Source organism: Marmota marmota, unplaced genomic scaffold (genome assembly GCF_001458135.2).
Source record: "Marmota marmota marmota unplaced genomic scaffold, marMar, whole genome shotgun sequence".
NCBI classification, from domain to species: Eukaryota; Metazoa; Chordata; class Mammalia; order Rodentia; family Sciuridae; genus Marmota; species Marmota marmota.
This window is the reverse complement of record NW_025999932.1, coordinates 1,955,399-1,974,552: the sequence shown is the minus strand read 5'-3', so window position 1 is coordinate 1,974,552 and position 19,154 is coordinate 1,955,399. Positions and strand designations below refer to the sequence as shown.

Genomic DNA, 19,154 nt, shown 5'->3' with positions numbered 1-19,154 from the left:
TCTGCTTTTCACAGATTCCTAGCAATATGGACTATTTGCATTAACCTTAAATAGCAGCATTTATTTAAGATTCATTTTTACTCATTCTTGTTCTGAAATCACTAATTTCATTTGACAATGTGATAGGACAAAATTATATTTTTAAATGTCGCAAGCAGCACTCCAGAACATGGGTCAAAAATAGTTTCCTCATAATCTCCTTGGAGGAGGTGAGCTGATGTGGATTTTAGAAGATTAAAGCTTTGGTGAACTGAGGAAGACTTGGGCCAGTCTCCCTTTGCGGGGTCTCCAATCATGTTGAGATGGTAGAGTGTGCCAGGAGGGAGAGAGGCTTTTCTTGTGCACCTTTCCTGGTGCTTGTTTTTGGCTGTGCCTGTAGGGTGCACTCAGCCAGGGCACTATTTAGGTGGGAACCATTCTGCTGCTGCTTTTTTCTATTTTGGAAGGTGGGCCACTTGGTAAGGGGGGTAAGTCTGCATTTGTGTGCTAGATTGCTGAGATTGTTGTTGAGTATCAGGGAGGTGTGCAAGAACAGTTGTGTCAAGATGCAGATACTTGGAAATGTGCATCCTGTATCAGGTCCCATGGGTGTGTGTCTGGGTGGTGCTAGTCCTGTAGTCTTTAGCCCCAGGGCCTGCCTGAGTCTTTGCCCTCTGCATTGCATGTTGGGTGTATGTTTGCCACACACTGTGCATGTGATAGTTGGCACTTAGCACAGCTCCCCTTGCTCTGTCTCTCTGGCCATGGGATCTGCTTGTTGCTCAATGGAAGGAGAAGCAAGTTGAGGTGGAGGCTCTTGACTTGGTGTCAGCAGACCTGGGACTGCTGGGAGTTTTGTTGTCTCAGGAGGGAGACCATGCCAGAGCTGTCTCCTACACTGTGGGGTGGAGGAGAGGCTCACTGTGCTGCAGCTGGTGCTCTTGCATTCTTAGCTTGTTCATCATGAGAGCCTGAGTCCTTTTATTTGTTGTGGTTTAGGCCAGTTTGAGTTATAATTTACTTGTTTGCAGGATCTTCATTATATGATATTTGATATTTAACACAACCTATTTTGTGATGGAAAGTTTGCTTTCATGTTTTTATCACATGGAAGATATTCCTGATTTTTGGTAGTGCTCGTGAGTTTGGAAGCCAAGGTGAAGCAAACCCACTAATACTAGAGGGTATGTAGGGGAGCCTTTTACATTCCACTAAGCCTTCAGCATCCTCATGCCTTGGGGAACCCCATCCCATTTGTCAAGTTGTTCATACTGCACAATGGCTCTGATACCTGACATAGCCAATGAGAAGTTGTGACAGCTCAATTTGAAGAGGGCTGGGAGGCGGAGCTGTGGTGGTGGTGCTGCTCACGTTTTCTGAAGCTCTTCCTGTGCAGGTGGAGCCTTGCTCTCCTCTCAGGGAGTGTGGGCCGAACTGGCGACTCCTAGTGAATAGAGTAAGCAGTGGTGAGTGGCAGGTCTCAGCTGTTGTGTCTTCCTGAGCTTGCAGGCACTTGCTTCCTTCCTGCCTGCACTTGCGTCATTCACTCTGTGCATGCTTCGGGTGCCAACCACGCTGCGAGGACATGAGGAACCAAGACTTCCTGCCAGCAGCCTTGAGATGGACCTGCTGGTTAGCAGATCCTCAGCCCAGGGAAGCCTTCAGGCTGCCAGGTGACCTCAGTTCCCATTGTACCTTGATGTCCTCCCTTCAAGGAACCCTGAGCCACATTCACACAACTGAACTGTTCAGAACACTGACACAGAAACTGAAGTGATAGGTGTTTGTTGTTTAGAGTCATTGTTTGTAGAAATGTACCACAGTGCAGGTGCCCAGAGGTTAACCAGGTGCATCTTCAGCATGTGGGAGTGGGCGAGCCCTCTGGCTGCCCTTTGTCCCTCCTCTGTCTGCCTGCGGCCTCTTCTGCAGTTGCTCAGTTTTGTTGACTGAGAGGACAATGGAGTCTCCTTAGGACCGGCTCAGACATTCCTGTCTCTCCTTGGAATTTCTGTGAGACAGCAGTCATTAACAGTCAAGTAATTATTGTGTTTAGGATTTAGACAGGAAGGGAAAACCCTGTGTACTAGGGAGTGGTAAGTGCCTATTGAGAACAGTCTGATTTTGAATAGCAGAGCATTGTCAGCCAGAGGCATTAACTTCCACCATCTTCTGTTAAACTGTCTTATTCTGAATGACCCAGTGCTTCACCTAATGTCTTGCTTTCATGTTTTTGGAGATGTACTCTCTCTCTCTCTTTCAAGAATGAAGGTGATATTGATTTCCTTGCTAGAGATGACACTGTGGTAACCAACAGTTCCACATCCCCATACCTGACACACAGAGGCTTACTACACTGGTGTTTAGCTGCAGAGTATTACCCTGCTCCAGGTGTCATCTGATTTCCAGAGTCCAAGTTCAGCAGCTCTGTTATCACTCTCATTTTAATGAAAAGGTCAGGGAGGCTGTTTCAAACACCATAGCTCGTCACGCTTCTGCTTAGAACCAGCGTGTGTAGTGTGTGTCATTTCTGCTCGAGCTGGTGTCTGTCCTTTTGTACTGCAGAGGCCTCTTTATTTACAGCAGTGTTCTTTTTTGTGTCATTTTTGGCAGTCATCTTCTGTCTGGCCAGAGGTTTTTGCCTCTGGGAACACAGGTGACTCTAAGCTCCAGCTGTTGGGGACACACACAGGGTCATCCTGATGGCATTATACTGCTGGGTCAGGAGTTTGTTGGGGAACTGAACTTGATATTAAATTTGGGTGTTACTGATAACCATTAAATAAGGACTGTGTCAAAATAGAGTACTTTTATTTATTATTGGACAGCATTGGGGATTGAACCTAGGGACTACTAATGAGTTACAGGTCCCAGGCCTTTTATTTTTGAGACAGGATTTTTCTTAGTTGGCCAGATTGGCCCCAAACTTGTGATCCTCCTGCCTCAGCCTCTTCCCAAGGTCTTGTGGTCTCTGTCTCTGGGGGAGGAGTTCCTGAGTGCCTGGCCCTGCAGCATCGCAGGACCAGCAACAGTATTTGTCATTAGCTTGTGATGGGATGTACCCTTCTCTGGATCTGCGTGCTGGGGATGGAGTCACCGTGTAGAGCAGTGCCTTCACACCCTTTATTGTTAGTTTTTATTTTTTCTTTTTCTGCTCTGGGCCCAACTTCTAAACACCCCCACTGTCTACCACAATTTGTCCACCCTGGTTTTCTCTTCTACCAGCTCTCTTCATCCTGGTCCTCCCTTGCTTGAAGTGGGTTGTGGTTTTTGAGGCAGTGCATTATGTCAGAGGAACCCTTGGTCTTTCCCATTCTGTAGGCTTTCTCTTCGTGTTCTTGTTTCCTTTGTTGTATAGAGCTTTTTAATTTAATTCTATCCCACTTATTAATTTTTGTTTTTTATTTCTTGAGCTTTAGGAGTCTTCTTAACAAAGTTAGTGTGCTGGTAATGATGGAGTATTTTCTTCTAGCAGTTGCATAGTTTCTGGTCTGATTCCTAGGTCTTTGGTCCACTCAGAGTTGACTTTTGTGCAGTGTGAGAGATAGGAATCTTAATGTCATTCTTCTGCATATGGATATCTAGTTTTCTGTATCTGTGTGGGATCACCTTTGTGTTGTCTTTGGTCTTTGTGTTGTTTTTGATGTCAATACCATGCTGTTTTTGTTAAAATAGCTCTGTAGAATAATTTAAAATTAGGTATTGAGGTCTCCAGCATGGCTGTTCTTGCTCAGTATGACTTTGGCTATTCTGGGTCTTTTATTTTAGAACTGCTCTTATTTTATTTTTTCTAGTTTTGTGAAGAATATTAGTAATATTTTGATGGGAATTATACTGAATCAGATTGTTTCTAGTAAAATGGCCATTTTGACAATATTAATTCTGCCTATCCAAGAACAGGGGAGGTCTTTCCCTCTTCTAATATCTTTAGTTTTTTTCTTCAGTGTTGTATAATATTCATCATAGATGTCTTTCTCCTCTATAGTTAGATTTATTCCCAAGTGTTTTAATTTTTGAGGCTATTGAGAATTATTATCCTGATTCTTTCTGAGCACATTTATTATTGGTGTATAGGAAAGCGGTTGATTTTGTTTGTTGATCTTGTTTCCTACTACTTTGCTGAATAAGTTTATCAGTTCTAGAAGTTTTCTGGTGGAGTTTTTGGATCTTCTAGATAAAGCATCCCATCATGAGCAAGCGGATAATTTGACTACTACTTTTCTTATTTATGTCTTATTAATTTTCTTCTCTTGCCTGATTGCTCTGGCTAGAGTTTCAGGAACTATCTTGAATAGGAGTGGTGAGAGTGGACATTCTTGCCGTGTTCTGATATTAGAGGAAAATGCTTTCAGTTTTTCTCTGTCCACATAATATATTGACTTTGGGTATGTTGTATATAGCCAATATGATGTTGAGGTAAGTTTCTTCTATCCAGAGTTTCTTAATGTTTTTTAATATAAATGAGTGCTAGATTTTTTTCTGTATCTGTTGAGATGATTGCACAATTTTTTGTTCTTACCTTTATTTGTATGGGGAATTACATTTATTTATTTAAGCATGTTGAACCAGCCTTTCATCCCTGGGATGAAACCCCTTAGGTCATGGCATACTCTGTTTGTAATGCATTTTTAAATGTGGGTTGGTAATATTTTATTAAGGATTTTTGTGTCCATGTTTATTGAGGATATTGATCTGTTGTTTTCTTGATGTGTTTTTGTCTGGTTTGGTATCAGGATGATACTGGGTTTGTAAAATGAAATTTGGAGTGTTGCCCCCCCCCCTTTATATTTCATGGAATAATAATAACAAGGGTGTGGTTGTGTGTGTGTATATATATGTATGTATGGAAGAAGATTGGCATTTGTGTTTTAAAGGCATTATAGAACTCATCTGAAAATACATTTGGTCCAGGACTTTTCTTTGTTGAAAGGCTTTTTATTACTGTTTTAATCTTGTTACTTGCTATTGGTCTGTTTAGGTTTTTCATGTCCTCTTTGCTTAATTCAGGTAGGGAGGGAACATGTATCTAGAAATTATTCAGTATTTTTAATGTTTTCCAATTATTAGAATAAAAGTATTTAAAATAGTTCATAATGCTTCTCTGGATTTCAGAAATGTCTGCGGTGGTATCTCCTTTTTCATTTCTAATTTTGTTGATTTGGGCTTGTTCTCTTTCTTTTGGTTTGTTTGGCTAAGGATTCATCAATCTTGTTTATCTTTTCAAAGAACCAGCTTTTTGTTACATTGATCCTTTATTGTTTTAAAAATCTCTGTCATTCATTTTGGCTCTAATCATAATTATTTTCTTTCTTCTACTGGTTTTGGAATTAGTTCCTGCTTTTCCAGGACCTCGAGATACAACTTTAGATTGTTTTATTAGTGATCTTTCTGTTTTTTGTAATGTAGGCACTAAATGCTACAAACTTTCCTCTTACAGCCACCTTCATGGTGTCCCAGATATTTTGGTATGTTGAATCACTATTCTTGTTTTGATTCTAGGAATCTATTTCCCCTCTCCTTTCTTCTGTGATCCATTCCTCCTTTAAGAGTATTGTTTAATGTACTTCTGTTTATGTGGTTTCTATTATATTCCTTGTCTTCGATTTTAAATTTTGTTCTGTGGTGAACTGATAGTATGCAAGGTTGTGTGTGAGTGTGTTTGTGTATATATGTGTGTGTTTATTTATTTTGGCATTTGCTAAAGCTCACTTAATGACTTATAGTGTGGTCTGTATTTGGGGGAAGTTTCCATGAACTGCTGAGAAAAAAGTGAATTCAGTTTGGTCTATTGTAGGATGAAATATTCTATAGATGTCTCTTAGATCCATTTGATTTATAGTGTGATTTAGATCAGATTGTATTTATTGGTTTTATTTGTGGATGACAATTCCCTCAGTATTATTGTATGAAGGTCTGAGATCTAATGTCCAGAGGTATGTGTTTTATGTAATTAGGTGCACTGACATTTAGTGAAAAGTAGTTTCTGTTGCTGTATCTTCTTGTGAATTATTCCTTTTACCAGTGTATAGTAACCTTCCTTGTCTCCTATGATTAATTTTTGTTTGAAATCTGCTTTGTCAGGCATGAGAATAGCTATTCCTGCTTCTTTTTGGACTCCATTTGCACACGCTTTTTCCATCTTTTTACTTTCAGTCTGTGGCTGTCTTTGCCTATGATATGGGTCTCTTGCAAACAGCTGGTTTTCCTAAATGATGCCCAGTACATATGGGTTTCCAAGAAACAGGTTCTTCAGAACATCCAGAAGACATGAGTCTAATGTGCTCCGCTTTTTAATTAATGGATTAACAAAGAATATATGGCTCTTAGTGACTCTGAATAGTTGAAAAGCCATTTTACTCTTAGCCTTCATTTTCCTTTCTAACAAGAGGATTGAACTGTGTGTAATGGGTGAGTTTTCTTTGTGTCTGTTCTGTGGAACTGATGTTTTTTCATTGGAGATTTTTTTCATATATTAAAAAAATTTTTTTTTCAGTTGTTGATAGACCTTTATTTTATTTATTTGTTTTTTTTCTGGTGCTGAAGATGGAACCTAGTGCCTCACTCATGCTAGGCATGCACTCTGCCTCTGAGCCACAACCCCAGCCCTTTTTTTTTTTGTATTTTTTAAAAATAAGTTTTCTATGGCAGAATATCATCACTGGTTGGTCAGTCTGCTCCGGCCATCTCCCTTTTCCCATGTGTGAGGTCTGCACAGGTGCTACTTCCATTCTTGGGGTGGTCCTCATACACATCTCCTTTGCCACTTATTCCTGTCATGAGGTAAGAAGCCTGAGGCCCACGGGGCAGTGTCTTATTACAGGTTAGGACATGCAGATGGCAGAGCTGACCTTCCAGGGCCTTCAGCCTCATAGACTGCTCCTAGCAGGACCTTCCGCCTCCTTCCACAGTCTGCTGCTTTGTGACATGTCCTCTCCTGTCCTCCAGACAAGAGAAGACAGGAGCTTTCAGAAAGCACTTCTGTGTTCTACTTGGAGTATTCCAGTTCTTTTAAACCTTGGTTGCTGGGTGGTTTGGTATTGTTGTATTTCATTATGCAATACTGTTTCTACTAAACATAAAATGTTCAAAATAAAATGCAAACAATACATTTAATATTGTGAACTTTTTAGTGGAAAATTGGTAGAATAATTTTATTTTGGAAATATTGGATTATTTTATGGCACGTTTAATTTACTCAAATGTAAAGTAAGAATGAGTTTTTGTTATACCCCAACTGGGTAGATTGTAGCTGGTACTAGATATTTGGTGCTTCCTTCTGTGTGTCCCTGTGGTGCCTGTGCTGAGGGAGGAGGAGGGTAGTGTTCATCCTGGCTTTGTGAGCCTGCCACTTTGCAGGACTCCTGATGACTTTTCTTGTCTCCCCAGGGGAAGTGCTTCTCACCCCTGGCCACGCATCAGAGTCACTTGGAATCTATTAAAATTCTGATTTCTGGGTCCCTCCCTCCCTCAGATTCTACTTGCATTGTTCTGGGAGGTCATTCAGACATCTTGCTCTCCCTAGTCCCCTGGGAGATCCTCCTGTGCAGCTTGTACTATGTCCACTTCCCCAGATGCCACCAAAGAAAGGCTAGTGACAGTGGAATGGGGCTCTTGTTTCCTCCCGTATTTGTACCTTCCCTTTCCAGTAGCGGACTCTGCTGTTTTTCAGAGCCTCCAGCAGTTAGGGTGGGAGGGAGGCCTGTAGGGTCGAGACGACACATTTATCTTGTCTTAGATGCTGAATGGCCTCAGAATAATTCTCTGTGTTCTATGTGTAGTGATTATAATTCTCATGCATACACTGATTTAGTTTTTTGTAGAGGCATTTCTGTAAAAGTTCTAGTGAGACTTTCCTCTTGCCCCCCTCCTACAAGTTTCTCTGTTTTGAGATTTGTCTGTTTTGCTTTTTGTTGAGCATATTCCTCTTCCAGGGAATGTTCTGTAGAGTCTTCCTAGCGACTTATTGGCTTAGGATGTGTTCTCAGTGGTGCTTGTCTCATCCCTTTGTCTTGGCTTCCTGTTGAGTGTGGAGAGTGTTCATGGAGTGGTGACGTTATGCTTGAAGCCCATTGGTGGCTTTGGCCAGTCAGGCGCTTCCTGGTGTCCCAGTGGGAAAGATGCATAGTCTGGCAATAACAGGAAACTTCACATTTCTACATCCTGTTGTTCTGAGTTTGTGACTTGCTGCCCTGCCATGATGAAGGTTAGTGGACATTTCTATATGTGTTTCTTCTGGTAGAGTACCACAGCTTAAATTTTCCAGGCTCTGGAATTAAACTGTGGAACGGAAGGAATTCACTTTATAGTTAAGGGAATTCATTTTATAGTTAAAGGAACTGTTTTGTATATAAATGAAGCTGAGGCCTGTTAAGGTTATTGCTTAAGAAGGTGCAACTTAACCCATATTTAGCCCTTGAACAGCTTTAGGTAGAGCTCTCCCTGGTGTTGGACTGCTTCTTGATCATGGATAGCACATGGATTGACTCTGTGTTATAGATGGCTCTGAAGGGGCTGTTCTAAGGAGGACCCTGGCTTCATGAGACCCACATCAGCGATGGGATGCCTAGCTGTGCTTACAGCTGGCTTGGTAGGGTTTATAGGTCCATCTGATTTCTTCTCATGATCTTCAGACAGCGAGCTATGCTTTTAGTCCTTTCTGATTGTCTTGGTGACTTGGCCTCTGTTCCGAGGCCAAATTTGTCTCCCGAGTTTTCCATCTTCTCAGTTTTCTCTTGTTATTTGTGTTTGAATAAACATACCTCATAACTATTTTTTATTCACTTCAAAAATTGTGGACAGAAGACTATCAACTGGAGGTGATTTTTGTGTAAGAGAGCAGTTTACAATCAGGTTTGGAATTGCACTTCTTGGTGTCTCTTGATACGCACTTCACTCACAGTGATATTGAGTACCCAGTGGGTGGTGGATGGACTGGAGTATGTATCTATCAGCACACATCCAACACACTAGGTGTTGGGAGGTGTGCATTTAGCTCCTGTAGATCTTACACTCCATGGTAGAAACTGATTGAAACTATTCCTGTGACACATGTTCTGGGGGAGCCTATTGGGGGCTCAACAAGGCTGTCCAGGCAGGGCTGATCCTTCAGGAAGTAAGATGAGTAAGACTTAGTCGGGAAGGATGTGGGTGGGGGACAGGAAGTAGGGGAGCAGAAGGGAGTTCCTGACATATCTCTGAGTGTCCTCCAGAGGAAGAAGCTGAACCCAGGGGGAGGGCAGAGGTGCTAGGTGGACCAGCCACTGATGCTTATTCTGGTCAGTGGTTAACATAACATTCAAATTATGTTAACATGACATTCATTTTGTTTTCTAAATATACTTTTGTTATTGGCACCGTGCATGTGTGTGTGTGTGTCTGTGTGTGTGTCTGTCTGTCTGTCTGTGTGTGTCTGTGTGTGTGTATTTTGTACCAGGGATTGAACTCAGGGGCACTCAGCTACTGAACCACATCCCCGACTCCACATCCCACCCCCCTTTTTGGATATTTTATTTAGAGACAGGGTCTCACTGAGTTGGCTTAGCACTTTGCTGTTTTTGCTGGCTTTGAACTATGATCCTCTTGCCTCAGCCTCCAGAGCTGCTGGGATTCAGGTGCATGCTACCACGCCCGGCTTGAAAGATATTTTTTCTTTCATAATTTTTCTAGGACAGAGTAGTGGATGATTTGACTGTTAAAATTGTTTTTGTATAAGGTTGGTTGGTGATCAAAAGTGACAGGTAGTTCTCAGACCGTATTTGCAAAGAGCTATGTGTTTTAGTACATCTATGCATGCACACACACACTTACACACACAACCCTCACAGACTCTGTACCCAGCTGTCTATATCCAGGCCATCTCTTGTGTGCTCTTTGAGCTCCAGGTGATTGGTGTGCACCCTTGTGCATGTGCACTTTCTGTCTCTCACGCACGTGCACACACACACAACTCCAATTGTCTATATCATGTCTTGTACTTTCTCTCTCCCAGCTCCAACTGGATGGTGTTAACACATGTGTGCTTTCTCTCTCTCTGTCTCTCTCTCTCTCTCTCTCTCTCACACACACACACACACACTGCAGACTCCAGCTGTCTGCATCCAGGTGAGCTCATGCGCTTTCTGTGGCAGCTCCACGTGTGTGGTATGAAGTGCTTGTCTATGGGATGTGACTGTCTCCTCAGGGTCCCAGGTCTCTAGACAGCTCTGGATTGGAGGAGGTGCCAGATGGTCCTGATCCTGGCCAAGTCTCTGCCCAATGAGTCCCTTCCTTGTCCCTTCTGTGTGACCTGATCCCTTTCCTTATACTTTCACATCCATTGTGCTCGCTCACGTCTGTATTTTCCTTTTGTACCTGTTAGTTTTGGAATCAGCTGTATCTTGCCTTCTTTTTATGCTGGGAAAAAACATCGGGGGTGTGCCTTATCCACTGGCCTCTGCATACTCCAGGGGGAGAGGGCTGCAAGCTACCAGTGAGCCTTCACCAAGCACATGCAGCTGGGTGGCCCCTGCCCTGGGTGGGTGCTCATGGATAGGCAGCTGGTCCTCATCCGAGGGCTTGAACTGTGCCCCATGCAGGAATTCTAGTCCTTTTCCTCTGGCCTGCTCTCGCATATTGTGCTTCCTCTTGGGATTTCAGGATAAGAATCCCACACCAGAACTTGTTGATGCTGCATTCAACATGAGATTCAGTACTAATTCTGCTTGTTTAATTTTTCCTTTCAGACATTTGATGCAAATGATTTGTATCAGGGGCAGAATTTTAACAAGGTCCTCAGTTCCTTAGTGACTCTAAATAAAGTAACAGCAGGTAAGACTCCTTTTTTATTACATTTGAGGGGGTGGGAATACTAAATGGAGAAAGGTTTTGGTTTTCTGTTAGTAAGGCAAAATGAGCATTACTGAATTTAAGAAATGAGCGCCTACTGCTTTGCTGCTATAATTCTGCTATCCTGAGCACTTGGGCTTCAGTTCCTGGTGCCACAAGTCCTCCTTTAGAGACTGGCCTCTGAGCCACTTCCCAGTGCATGTTTACTTTGAGTCCTGTCTGGAAGCCATTCTCTGCCTGAGCCTGAGACAAAGCAAGGCTCCTGTGTGCAGTGGAGGTGAGGCCTGACTGGCACAGAGCACTGCCCCAGAACAGTTTGCCCACAGGAATGTGATTGTGTCTTCAGGGCTTCACTCTGAGATTGAAAGTTGCATACCTCTAGGGCTGTGGAGATGGAACCATCTAAGAAACCATTCCAGGGAAGGAATCCTTAAGATTGTCTAATCACTTAATGATGTATTGCAAATGACTATTTGGTGTTTTCTATAGGTGGTTAAATAGACACCGAAGCAATCCTCTGTCCCTTTATGGTCAAAATTGTAGTTTTAATGTGAACAAATAGCAAGGAAGAAAATCAGTTACGTGAAATTCAGGGAGATGTAGCTCACACCAGGATTTAATACAAGAGACCTTGCATGAGATCTTGAGAGTGTGGCAGGTTCCTGTATCCACCCAGGCAAGTGTCCATCTACCAGCTGCTTGGACACGGTCACTAGTCATGTGAGATTGTTTTGGTTGGTGATGGGCTACATGTGCAGCAGTGTGCAGCATGTGGCCTAAGTGTGCACAGGGCTATATCCTCTAGGTTGGTGCCAGCATACTGTGGTGTCTGCATGATGACAGGATCTCCCTCCTGATAGCACAGTCTTGAGAATGTTGCCCTGTCATAAGGGACATGCAGCTGCGCGTGTCTGCCTTAGAACTGTGAATTATGACTTTATAATTAGTATAGGTCTCTGTGGCAGACAGGGATGGGGTGGCCCTGGTAAATGAAATCTATAGGTGATCCTCAGTTGGACCCCAGTGAAAATATTGCTGTGGGTGCTCTCTCAGTGTTTGAGTTAGCAAAACAGAGTGTGGAGAGGTGCTGGGGAGCTGCAGGCCACGCTGGATCCTGTGCCTGTCAGCGGTCCAGGTTTGAGGCATTGAGATTTTTTTAGAGAAATGATGGATTTGTAAACAAACTGGGATCAGTGGCTCTTGGACACATGCCGCTGTTTTTTCTACCCCCACCTCCTGCAGAAGTATTTCTTGTGTATTGATGTCCTTGGGTCTGCATTGGATGTAAAATATGTAGTGCTTTTCCTTATAAAGTCATATTTAGAAGTTAGGAGATAAATTTGGTACTTTTCAGCTTTTAGTTAATGTTAGTGACTATTTTGCAAGAGCTTTTAACTTTTCTGTTTGTTGGTTCCTTGCTCTTGGTTATTGTATTGAAGTCAGTGTGATGGAATTGACTGTCTTTTTAGTTCTCAACTTTAAACACTTGCCTCAATGCAGTATGGTCACAGCTGTTCCATTTTTGGGAAATTTCTGCCATCATCTTCCCTCTGTTTCTGTCACTTAAAGGATGTGTGTTCTTAAGGCATTTAGATGAGTTTTTGCCTTTCAGTTGGCCAGAAGAATTGATGATGGGGAAGGAGAGGAGTCAGGATGCCTTGGTTGCACTGAGAATTCTCTTGAAGGCCAGGATAGGTTAGCACTGTGTAGCTAGGGTGACAGACCCATGGGCGGGTTCCAGGAAAATATCCTCTGTGGCTGGTTTTGTTTTGGGGTGGTATTTAGGCTTTGTCTTCTCAAGTAGAAAGTACTTGAGAAGTACTCCTGTCCCTACATAGGATCTTACAAGTGCAGGCACATTTTAGGGGGAATGTCAATACAATGTCCCACACTTCTGAGTGTGGAGCCAGCAGCAGCATAAAGGTAGGACCTGGTGGGAAGGTCTGGCCCTGGATCTTCTGCAGTTCTGGCTGCCTTGAGCCATTTTGTCCATGAGAAGGTATGGACCCTGTGTTGCTCTAGCCCGAATGTGCCAAGAGAAGGTGCAACTCTGGGCTTTTCTGTGACAGTCTTCAGACTTTTAGCTGTTTCAGAACTTTATAAAAGTACCATGTAAGCCAGTTCCAACAGATTTGCCTGAAAGATGGGCAGGCTCTGGGCGATTGTCAGTGTAGGGTGCTTTTGTGGACAGGGTAGGACAGGGTAAGGCATATATATCTTGAAAAGTGTTTTCCCTAGTAAATTCCTCACACCATCATTTTCCTTTTTTTCAAATCAAATCATTTCTAAGAAATGGTCTGCTGACATTGACTTGTTGGTTGGCCTGTTGTGGTGGGAATCCCGAGTGGGGAGGGCCGCATTAATTCCTGCTGGCTTTGGCTCTCAACAATGGGGTGAGGCAAGTGGAGCACGTGCAGCTTGCTCTTGAGGAGATAAGACTCAGAAGGGTCTCTGGCCAGAAAATGCACAAGGAAAAGAGTTCTTTGTGTTGCAAAATAATTCTTGTTGCTCTCTGCATGGGAAATAATCTTGGAGAAATGGCATATGTGCTGTGGTATGTTTTGAGAGTGAGAACTGAGTTGTTTTCTGCTGGGGAGTTGTATTTGAGAAGCTTGTTTTTCAGGTGAAGAAATATATTAAAAACTTATAAAACATTTCACAAACTTTTGAAAAGTTATACTAGAGAAATGCTGATGAGAAATCATCTTCAGATAGTTTCTGGAGAGGTAATTGGGGATGAATGCGAGTTATTTATGGGACAAAGAATCTGCTCTTTGTTTACTGCATAAATGGCCTGCTTTATTGTGGTATTCGGTGTGTCCCTCTGCTGGCCCAGTTTTAGAGCCATCGTGTGGCATGGGAGCATGGTGTCAGGCGTTCTCAGCGCTTTTTCTCTGTGTGCATGACCTTTTCAGACATTGGACTAGGGAGCGACTCCGTATGTGCTCGGCCCTCTTCACATCGGATCAAGTCTTTTGACTCCCTGGGATCCCAGTCTTCACACAGTCGGACTTCAAAATTGTTCCAGGGCCAGTACCGAAGTTTGGTAAGTTTGAGAGGTTTTGTTATTTAAATTCTCGTGTATTTGGGAATGTGGGAGTGTATGAATGTGTCTGGAAAGATGCTTGTGCTCCTGCTAACAGTGCTAAAGCAGCCCGGAGGTATTTGACCTTGCCTCCATTGCTCTTGCAGCCTGGTTTTGTATTTGTCCTTACCAGATCCTTCAGATATTATGCTGAATGAGTGCTTTCAGAAAACTTGTTTCCTGGGGTTATATTAAGATTGATAATTCTGCTTGTATAGAGAAGCATGTACTTTTAACATATTTCCCTGACACAGTGCTTTCTCAACTGCTATACACAGAAGCATGAGAAGAAATGTATGTGTGGAAGAACTTAGCCATACAAAGGAGAGACGGTTTTAACCAAAGAAGCCAAAGGTAGCCTTTTCCTCTTCCTGAAAGCCTGCCTTCAGAACTTTCCATGGCTGCTCAGGACACAAGGAAAGGCACTTAGGTGGAGAGTCATCTTGGGAAGGGAAGAAGAACCTGCTCATAAATGCTAAGGGCACAGGCTGTAACAGTGCCTGGAGATGACATAGGGGAAGGTAGAACATGGGACTGAATGTGAGTCTGCAGGGAGGTCGCAGGTCTTACTGTCCTGGTCAGGTCCTGCTGTCTTTTGGGCCACCTGGGGCTGGCAGTTCTTGATTTGCTAATAGAGGCATGACCATTTTTTTCTCCTTGTATAAGGAGAATCTTACAATGGTAGTCATGAGAGCTCACATCTTCAGAGATTTTAGGGACCCCACTTTCTTTTTGCTGTAACACAGGAAATTATGAAGTTTTGCTAATAGTGACGGTCAGGAAGTCAGAGTTCATTTGGACAGAGTTGTATTTTGTAGTTGGAAATAAATTTGAGTGTAGCTCAAGGAATAGGGTTAAAAATAAGATTCAGGAGAAATGTAGTTTTTACATTTTCATAAGTGTTTTGAAGTGAACCTTACTCTTGTCCTTACATTTGCCCTTGGAGAAGCCTGTCCTAGGTTCTGCATCTGCAGGTAGTGACGCCTTATTGTGATCTGCCTATACCAGCTCAGTCCTTCATATTTTTGTGGCCTCTCTTCTGCAGCCCTCCTGGTCCTTATGTGGTCTAGTTTTTTTATAGGATGTGATGCAGGAGGAGTTTTGTAGCATTATCATTGTGAGCATTATGATTCCAAATTAAGGAGAAAACTTGAAACATTTTAAATTAGCTTTATAAAATATGTAAGGAAAATGTAAGAGAAAACATACTTTCAGTGAAAAAAAAAATACTTCAAACCATGGAAGTTTTCATTTTGGTTTTCCTTTTTTCTTACTGAATAAAGGAAGACTGGGAAATATGTATGATATTAAGTAAAGTATGTGGTTGAAGATGAATGTTACTGAGATCTTAATCATACAGGATTAACATTCCATTAGCTAGAGAAATTGGTAAGTTACACCAGGAGTGAAAGGGTTCTTTTTGTTGCTGCTGCTGTGCTGGCTTCTCCTGCATGGGACATGGCAGACCTCTCTTGCATGCTAGGTGAGAGTGACTCTTTGCCTTTAGATTTTTCTGAATATAGTTTGCTCACAGCACTGTGAGGTGACTTTTTTGAAGCTAGAATCTAGAAATGAGGATGGCAGAGTGTTCATAGCTGAGTAATGAGTACATGGAAGGCCATTTATCATTCTCAACCTCTACCTATGCTTGAAAATTTCCATAAGAACTTAAGCTGAAATGCCCCTTGTAGTTGTGGAGCATCAGTTCTGGGATCTTGTGACAGAGCTCAGCCCTGCACTCACAGCAGGCACTCCCACCCAAGCTGGTCCACTTCTCAGGCACTGTTTAAGCTCCTTTGCTCAAGCTAGCTTTTTTGACCCCCACATCCCTTTCAGTCTCCGAATGTTGCACCCGATTGCCGCCTCACCTGCTGGTTGCTTTCGTAACCTTGTTTTAAATCTGCGAAGCCGTCATCTTTCTGCTCCAGGACAGTTCCTGCCTGGGGTGCAGGCTGGCTAGGGCTGCTGCTGCTCATTTGGCTCTGCAGTGGGAGCTGGACCTCCTCACTCGGTGCCTCTTTCCTGTGGCTCCCTCAGCATGCCTTTCTCTGGGTGATTTCTTCCTGCCCATTTACATGCTCTCCGCTAAGCAGATCTCCTTGTCCAGCTCTGCTCTGCAGCTTGCCTGTCACCACAGAAGGAGAAACCTGGGAGAGATAATCAAGAGTGTAGTGGATCCAGGGCATAGATTTGGGTTTTTTTTCTCCTCAGTTCTGACTTCCAACTTTCTTTTCTTAAGGACTTTTGTTGATGCTTCTGGAGTCACTGTCATGTCCTGCATCTGCATTGGCTGTTAATGAGCATAGCCCCACGTTCCCTTCTTTATTCTCAGTTTGGGAGCAGGGTTTATGTACTAGCTAAGCCTTTATCTGCTGTTAATGAGCACGGCTCCCAACTCCCAGTGTTGTTCTCTGAGATTGGGGACAGGGTTTTGTACAGTTTTGCTTTGCCTTCTTCATTCTGGGAGAAGTGACTTGATCTCTTAAGGCATTTCCTCTTCTGTGGCCCCCAGCACTCCAGGAGCCAGGGACCCCAGGCCCCTTGGCCTTGTGATGCTGTTGAGTGACCTTGCTTGGGTACCGGTCTTTGAGTTCACAAAGTGTCCAAAGCATGCAAGAAATCACATCAAATTTTATTATATATGCTTTGTTAAATATTTTCAATTCCCTTGAGTAAACATGGGATATATCATGAATCATATTTTGTCAATTCTAAGACCTTTTTCTGTAAAACATTTTAGCATATCTGAAAGTAACATGTATCTTATAGTTTATGGTATTCTGTAATTTAATTGATAGTATTTAGTGTTTTATAATACAACAATGGGCATTGTCCAGTTTTTGGCAACTTATACTAGATGAAATACATTATGAGGAAACTGAAACTTAGATAAGGTGGGTATTTACCCAGGATTGTAGAACTGGGACTGGAAACTGTGGAGTAGATATTGGGTTTTTGACTCCATGACAAGCCTTTTTTCAATGAATGAGAGTCTGGGCACTCTGGGACATGGAGGAGGATCTGGAGCTTTGAAGGCTGCAGGCTTTTCCAGGTTGGATACCTGCAGGACTGTGGGTAGAATACCACTTGATGAAGAGGAATATGCCAGAAACTGGCAGATGAAACTCTGGCTGTAGGAGCCAGGAAGGTTGTGGAGAAGAGCCTGCCCAGTGGCTAGGTGACTGTTCTCAGGGGAGGTGTCCTATAGGCCCATGTGGGGACCCTTTTTCCCTTTGGGGAGGGAGTCTTCAGTCCCTTCCCATTGCTAATAGTTGTTGACTTGTAACATGCATTTTAAAAAGCTCATGTGTTGTGTGTACAGCAGGATGGATTTTCACACATCAAAGATTGCTAACTAAGCAGCATCCAGTAAGACCACAAGACTAGCCTCAGGATGCTTTCATTGTCCCCCCCCCAAGGGTATCTGCTGTTGTGATTTCTAACAGTACAGACGAGTGTCACCTGTTTTTATTTTATATAAATGCATTTTTTATTGAGAGAGTACTAGAATGTCACATTGAATCCAGGTGGATGACAAACCACTGTTTAGGAGATCTTTTTAAAAATGAGAAAGAAAAAAGCCCACAGTGATAAAATAGGGTTAAATTCATCATTCTAGCTTCCTGTAGCACTAGAGACAATGAAGGGAGCCTTTCACACTCCGCTGTTGTGATCCAGACTGCAGTTGGTGTTGTGTGGCGGGTAACTGGAGTATGTAGATGTCTTGGAACACCCTCCCTTTGGCTTGTCTGGTGCGTCTTGCCCTTTGGGCACTATTGTAAAAGGATGTGTTAAAGAAATCCACATCCCGTCACCATAAAGACGCTAAAGAAGGTGAGTTTGTTGAGCGGAAGTTGTCACACAGGTCCAAGTGGTCCTGTTCTTTGTGGCATGCCTTGTCTTTCTCTTGGATGCTGCCCTTTTCACAGCCTTTTCCTTTCTGATTGCTTCGTTTGTGAAGTACAGAAGTCCTTGGGTGTTTCCCTGGCACCCATCCGAGTTGAGAGTACTGTTTTCACCTTCCTGTCTATAGGGGGAAATGTAGCTTACCTCCTGTGTAATTTCCTGATTTCTACTCACCTACTGTTGTACTGTGGAGCTGACCTCCATGGCCTGGCACCCAGCTGCAGCTTACAGGAGGCTGGCAGTGGGCTTGTCCTGGGCACTGTGACCTTGGAGGACCCCTTATGGACCCCTAGGCTCCCTTGCGCTCCACAGTTCGTTCCTTATGTGAGCTCCTCACCAGAATCACTGTGTGAATGTTTATACAAGGCTGAGCTATAGAAAGGAGAAGGTGGTAGGTTTGTGGTAGACTGTTGGTGAGCATGAGGGTGGTTTGCAGAAGGAGACTCGCTATGGCATGGTGAGTTGGATGATGTTCCATCTCCCAAGAGCAAGTGCCACTGTGACTGCCACTTTATCTTGCTCATGCCATTGGTGGGTGGTGAGTTCTATGCTTGAGCAATGGCTGTCAGCTGGAGCCTGCGCTGCCACATGTTGAGGAAGAGACTCCTGTGTTAGATATTAAAGATATGTTAACTGTTATTTATTCAGGATTTTTAATTATTAGATACATACTTATAATTTATGATTAATGTTTAATTTGTACACACATTTAGATAGCTAAGTATTAAGCATTTGAGAATGACCAGCCAGCTACTCAGCTACTCTTTGTTAAGGATCTCCCTCGTGGTGGGGGTGTAGTCTCGTGATGTTCACCTGCTCCTGGTTAGAGTAACTCTGAGACTTGCTGGAGACAGCCACTTACAGTTTTACTAGAGGTTCTTTTAGGCTTTTGCCTATGTGTGTCAAAGGAAAATGCCCTTTTTGGAGGAGGGGGGTTAATTTGAAATGTTTTTTCAGTGTGGATGTCCATAGTAGAGAGTGGTGAGCTCTTTACACGCCGTCCCTTTACCTGCTCCCCAATGCTCTGTGGTCCCATTGTCTTTGTGGCCAAGCTCTATCCTGGCTTCAGTTAGTTCGGTGTTTAGAACATTAGGGTGGCCAAGCCAACAGTGTTCATAGTGGAGCCATGTTGCAGCCATGCTTTCTGGAATGCGTAATTATCTATCTTTCTTTTGTTTTCCCTGTCCTTTTTGCAGATGGTAGCCCTGATCTAAGAATCTATTTGTATGCATTCAAACCTGTTAGATTTCTTCTTGCTTATCTCCCTGAGGAACACTCCTGGTGTTATGCAGGCTGTTGCATGGCAGTCTCTGATTCTGCTTGGTCCTCCTTGGAGGTGCTTCTGACCTATGTGGCTCTCCTC

At 43.1% G+C, this 19,154-nt stretch overlaps 1 protein-coding gene across 8 annotated transcripts in view; it reads left to right on the top strand.

Annotated features, from left to right (window-relative positions):
- Arhgef7 (Rho guanine nucleotide exchange factor 7) overlaps positions 1–19,154 on the top strand; it is a 98,283-nt gene that overhangs the window by 19,301 nt on the left and 59,828 nt on the right. For 2 of the 8 annotated variants that reach the window (XM_048800618.1, XM_015484067.2), the window contains exons 2-3: positions 10,698–10,782; positions 13,716–13,846. Coding sequence is in view for 4 of the 8 variants with exons in the window: in XM_048800619.1 (XP_048656576.1) it covers positions 8,171–8,179; positions 10,698–10,782; positions 13,716–13,846 (225 nt within the window). In the remaining 4 variants the exon portion in view is untranslated. Of the gene's footprint in view, positions 1–8,083; positions 8,180–10,697; positions 10,783–13,715; positions 13,847–19,154 lie in introns of those variants that run through there. The other 6 variants (XR_007346612.1, XM_048800619.1, XM_015484068.2 and 3 more) reach the window with 6 other exon arrangements.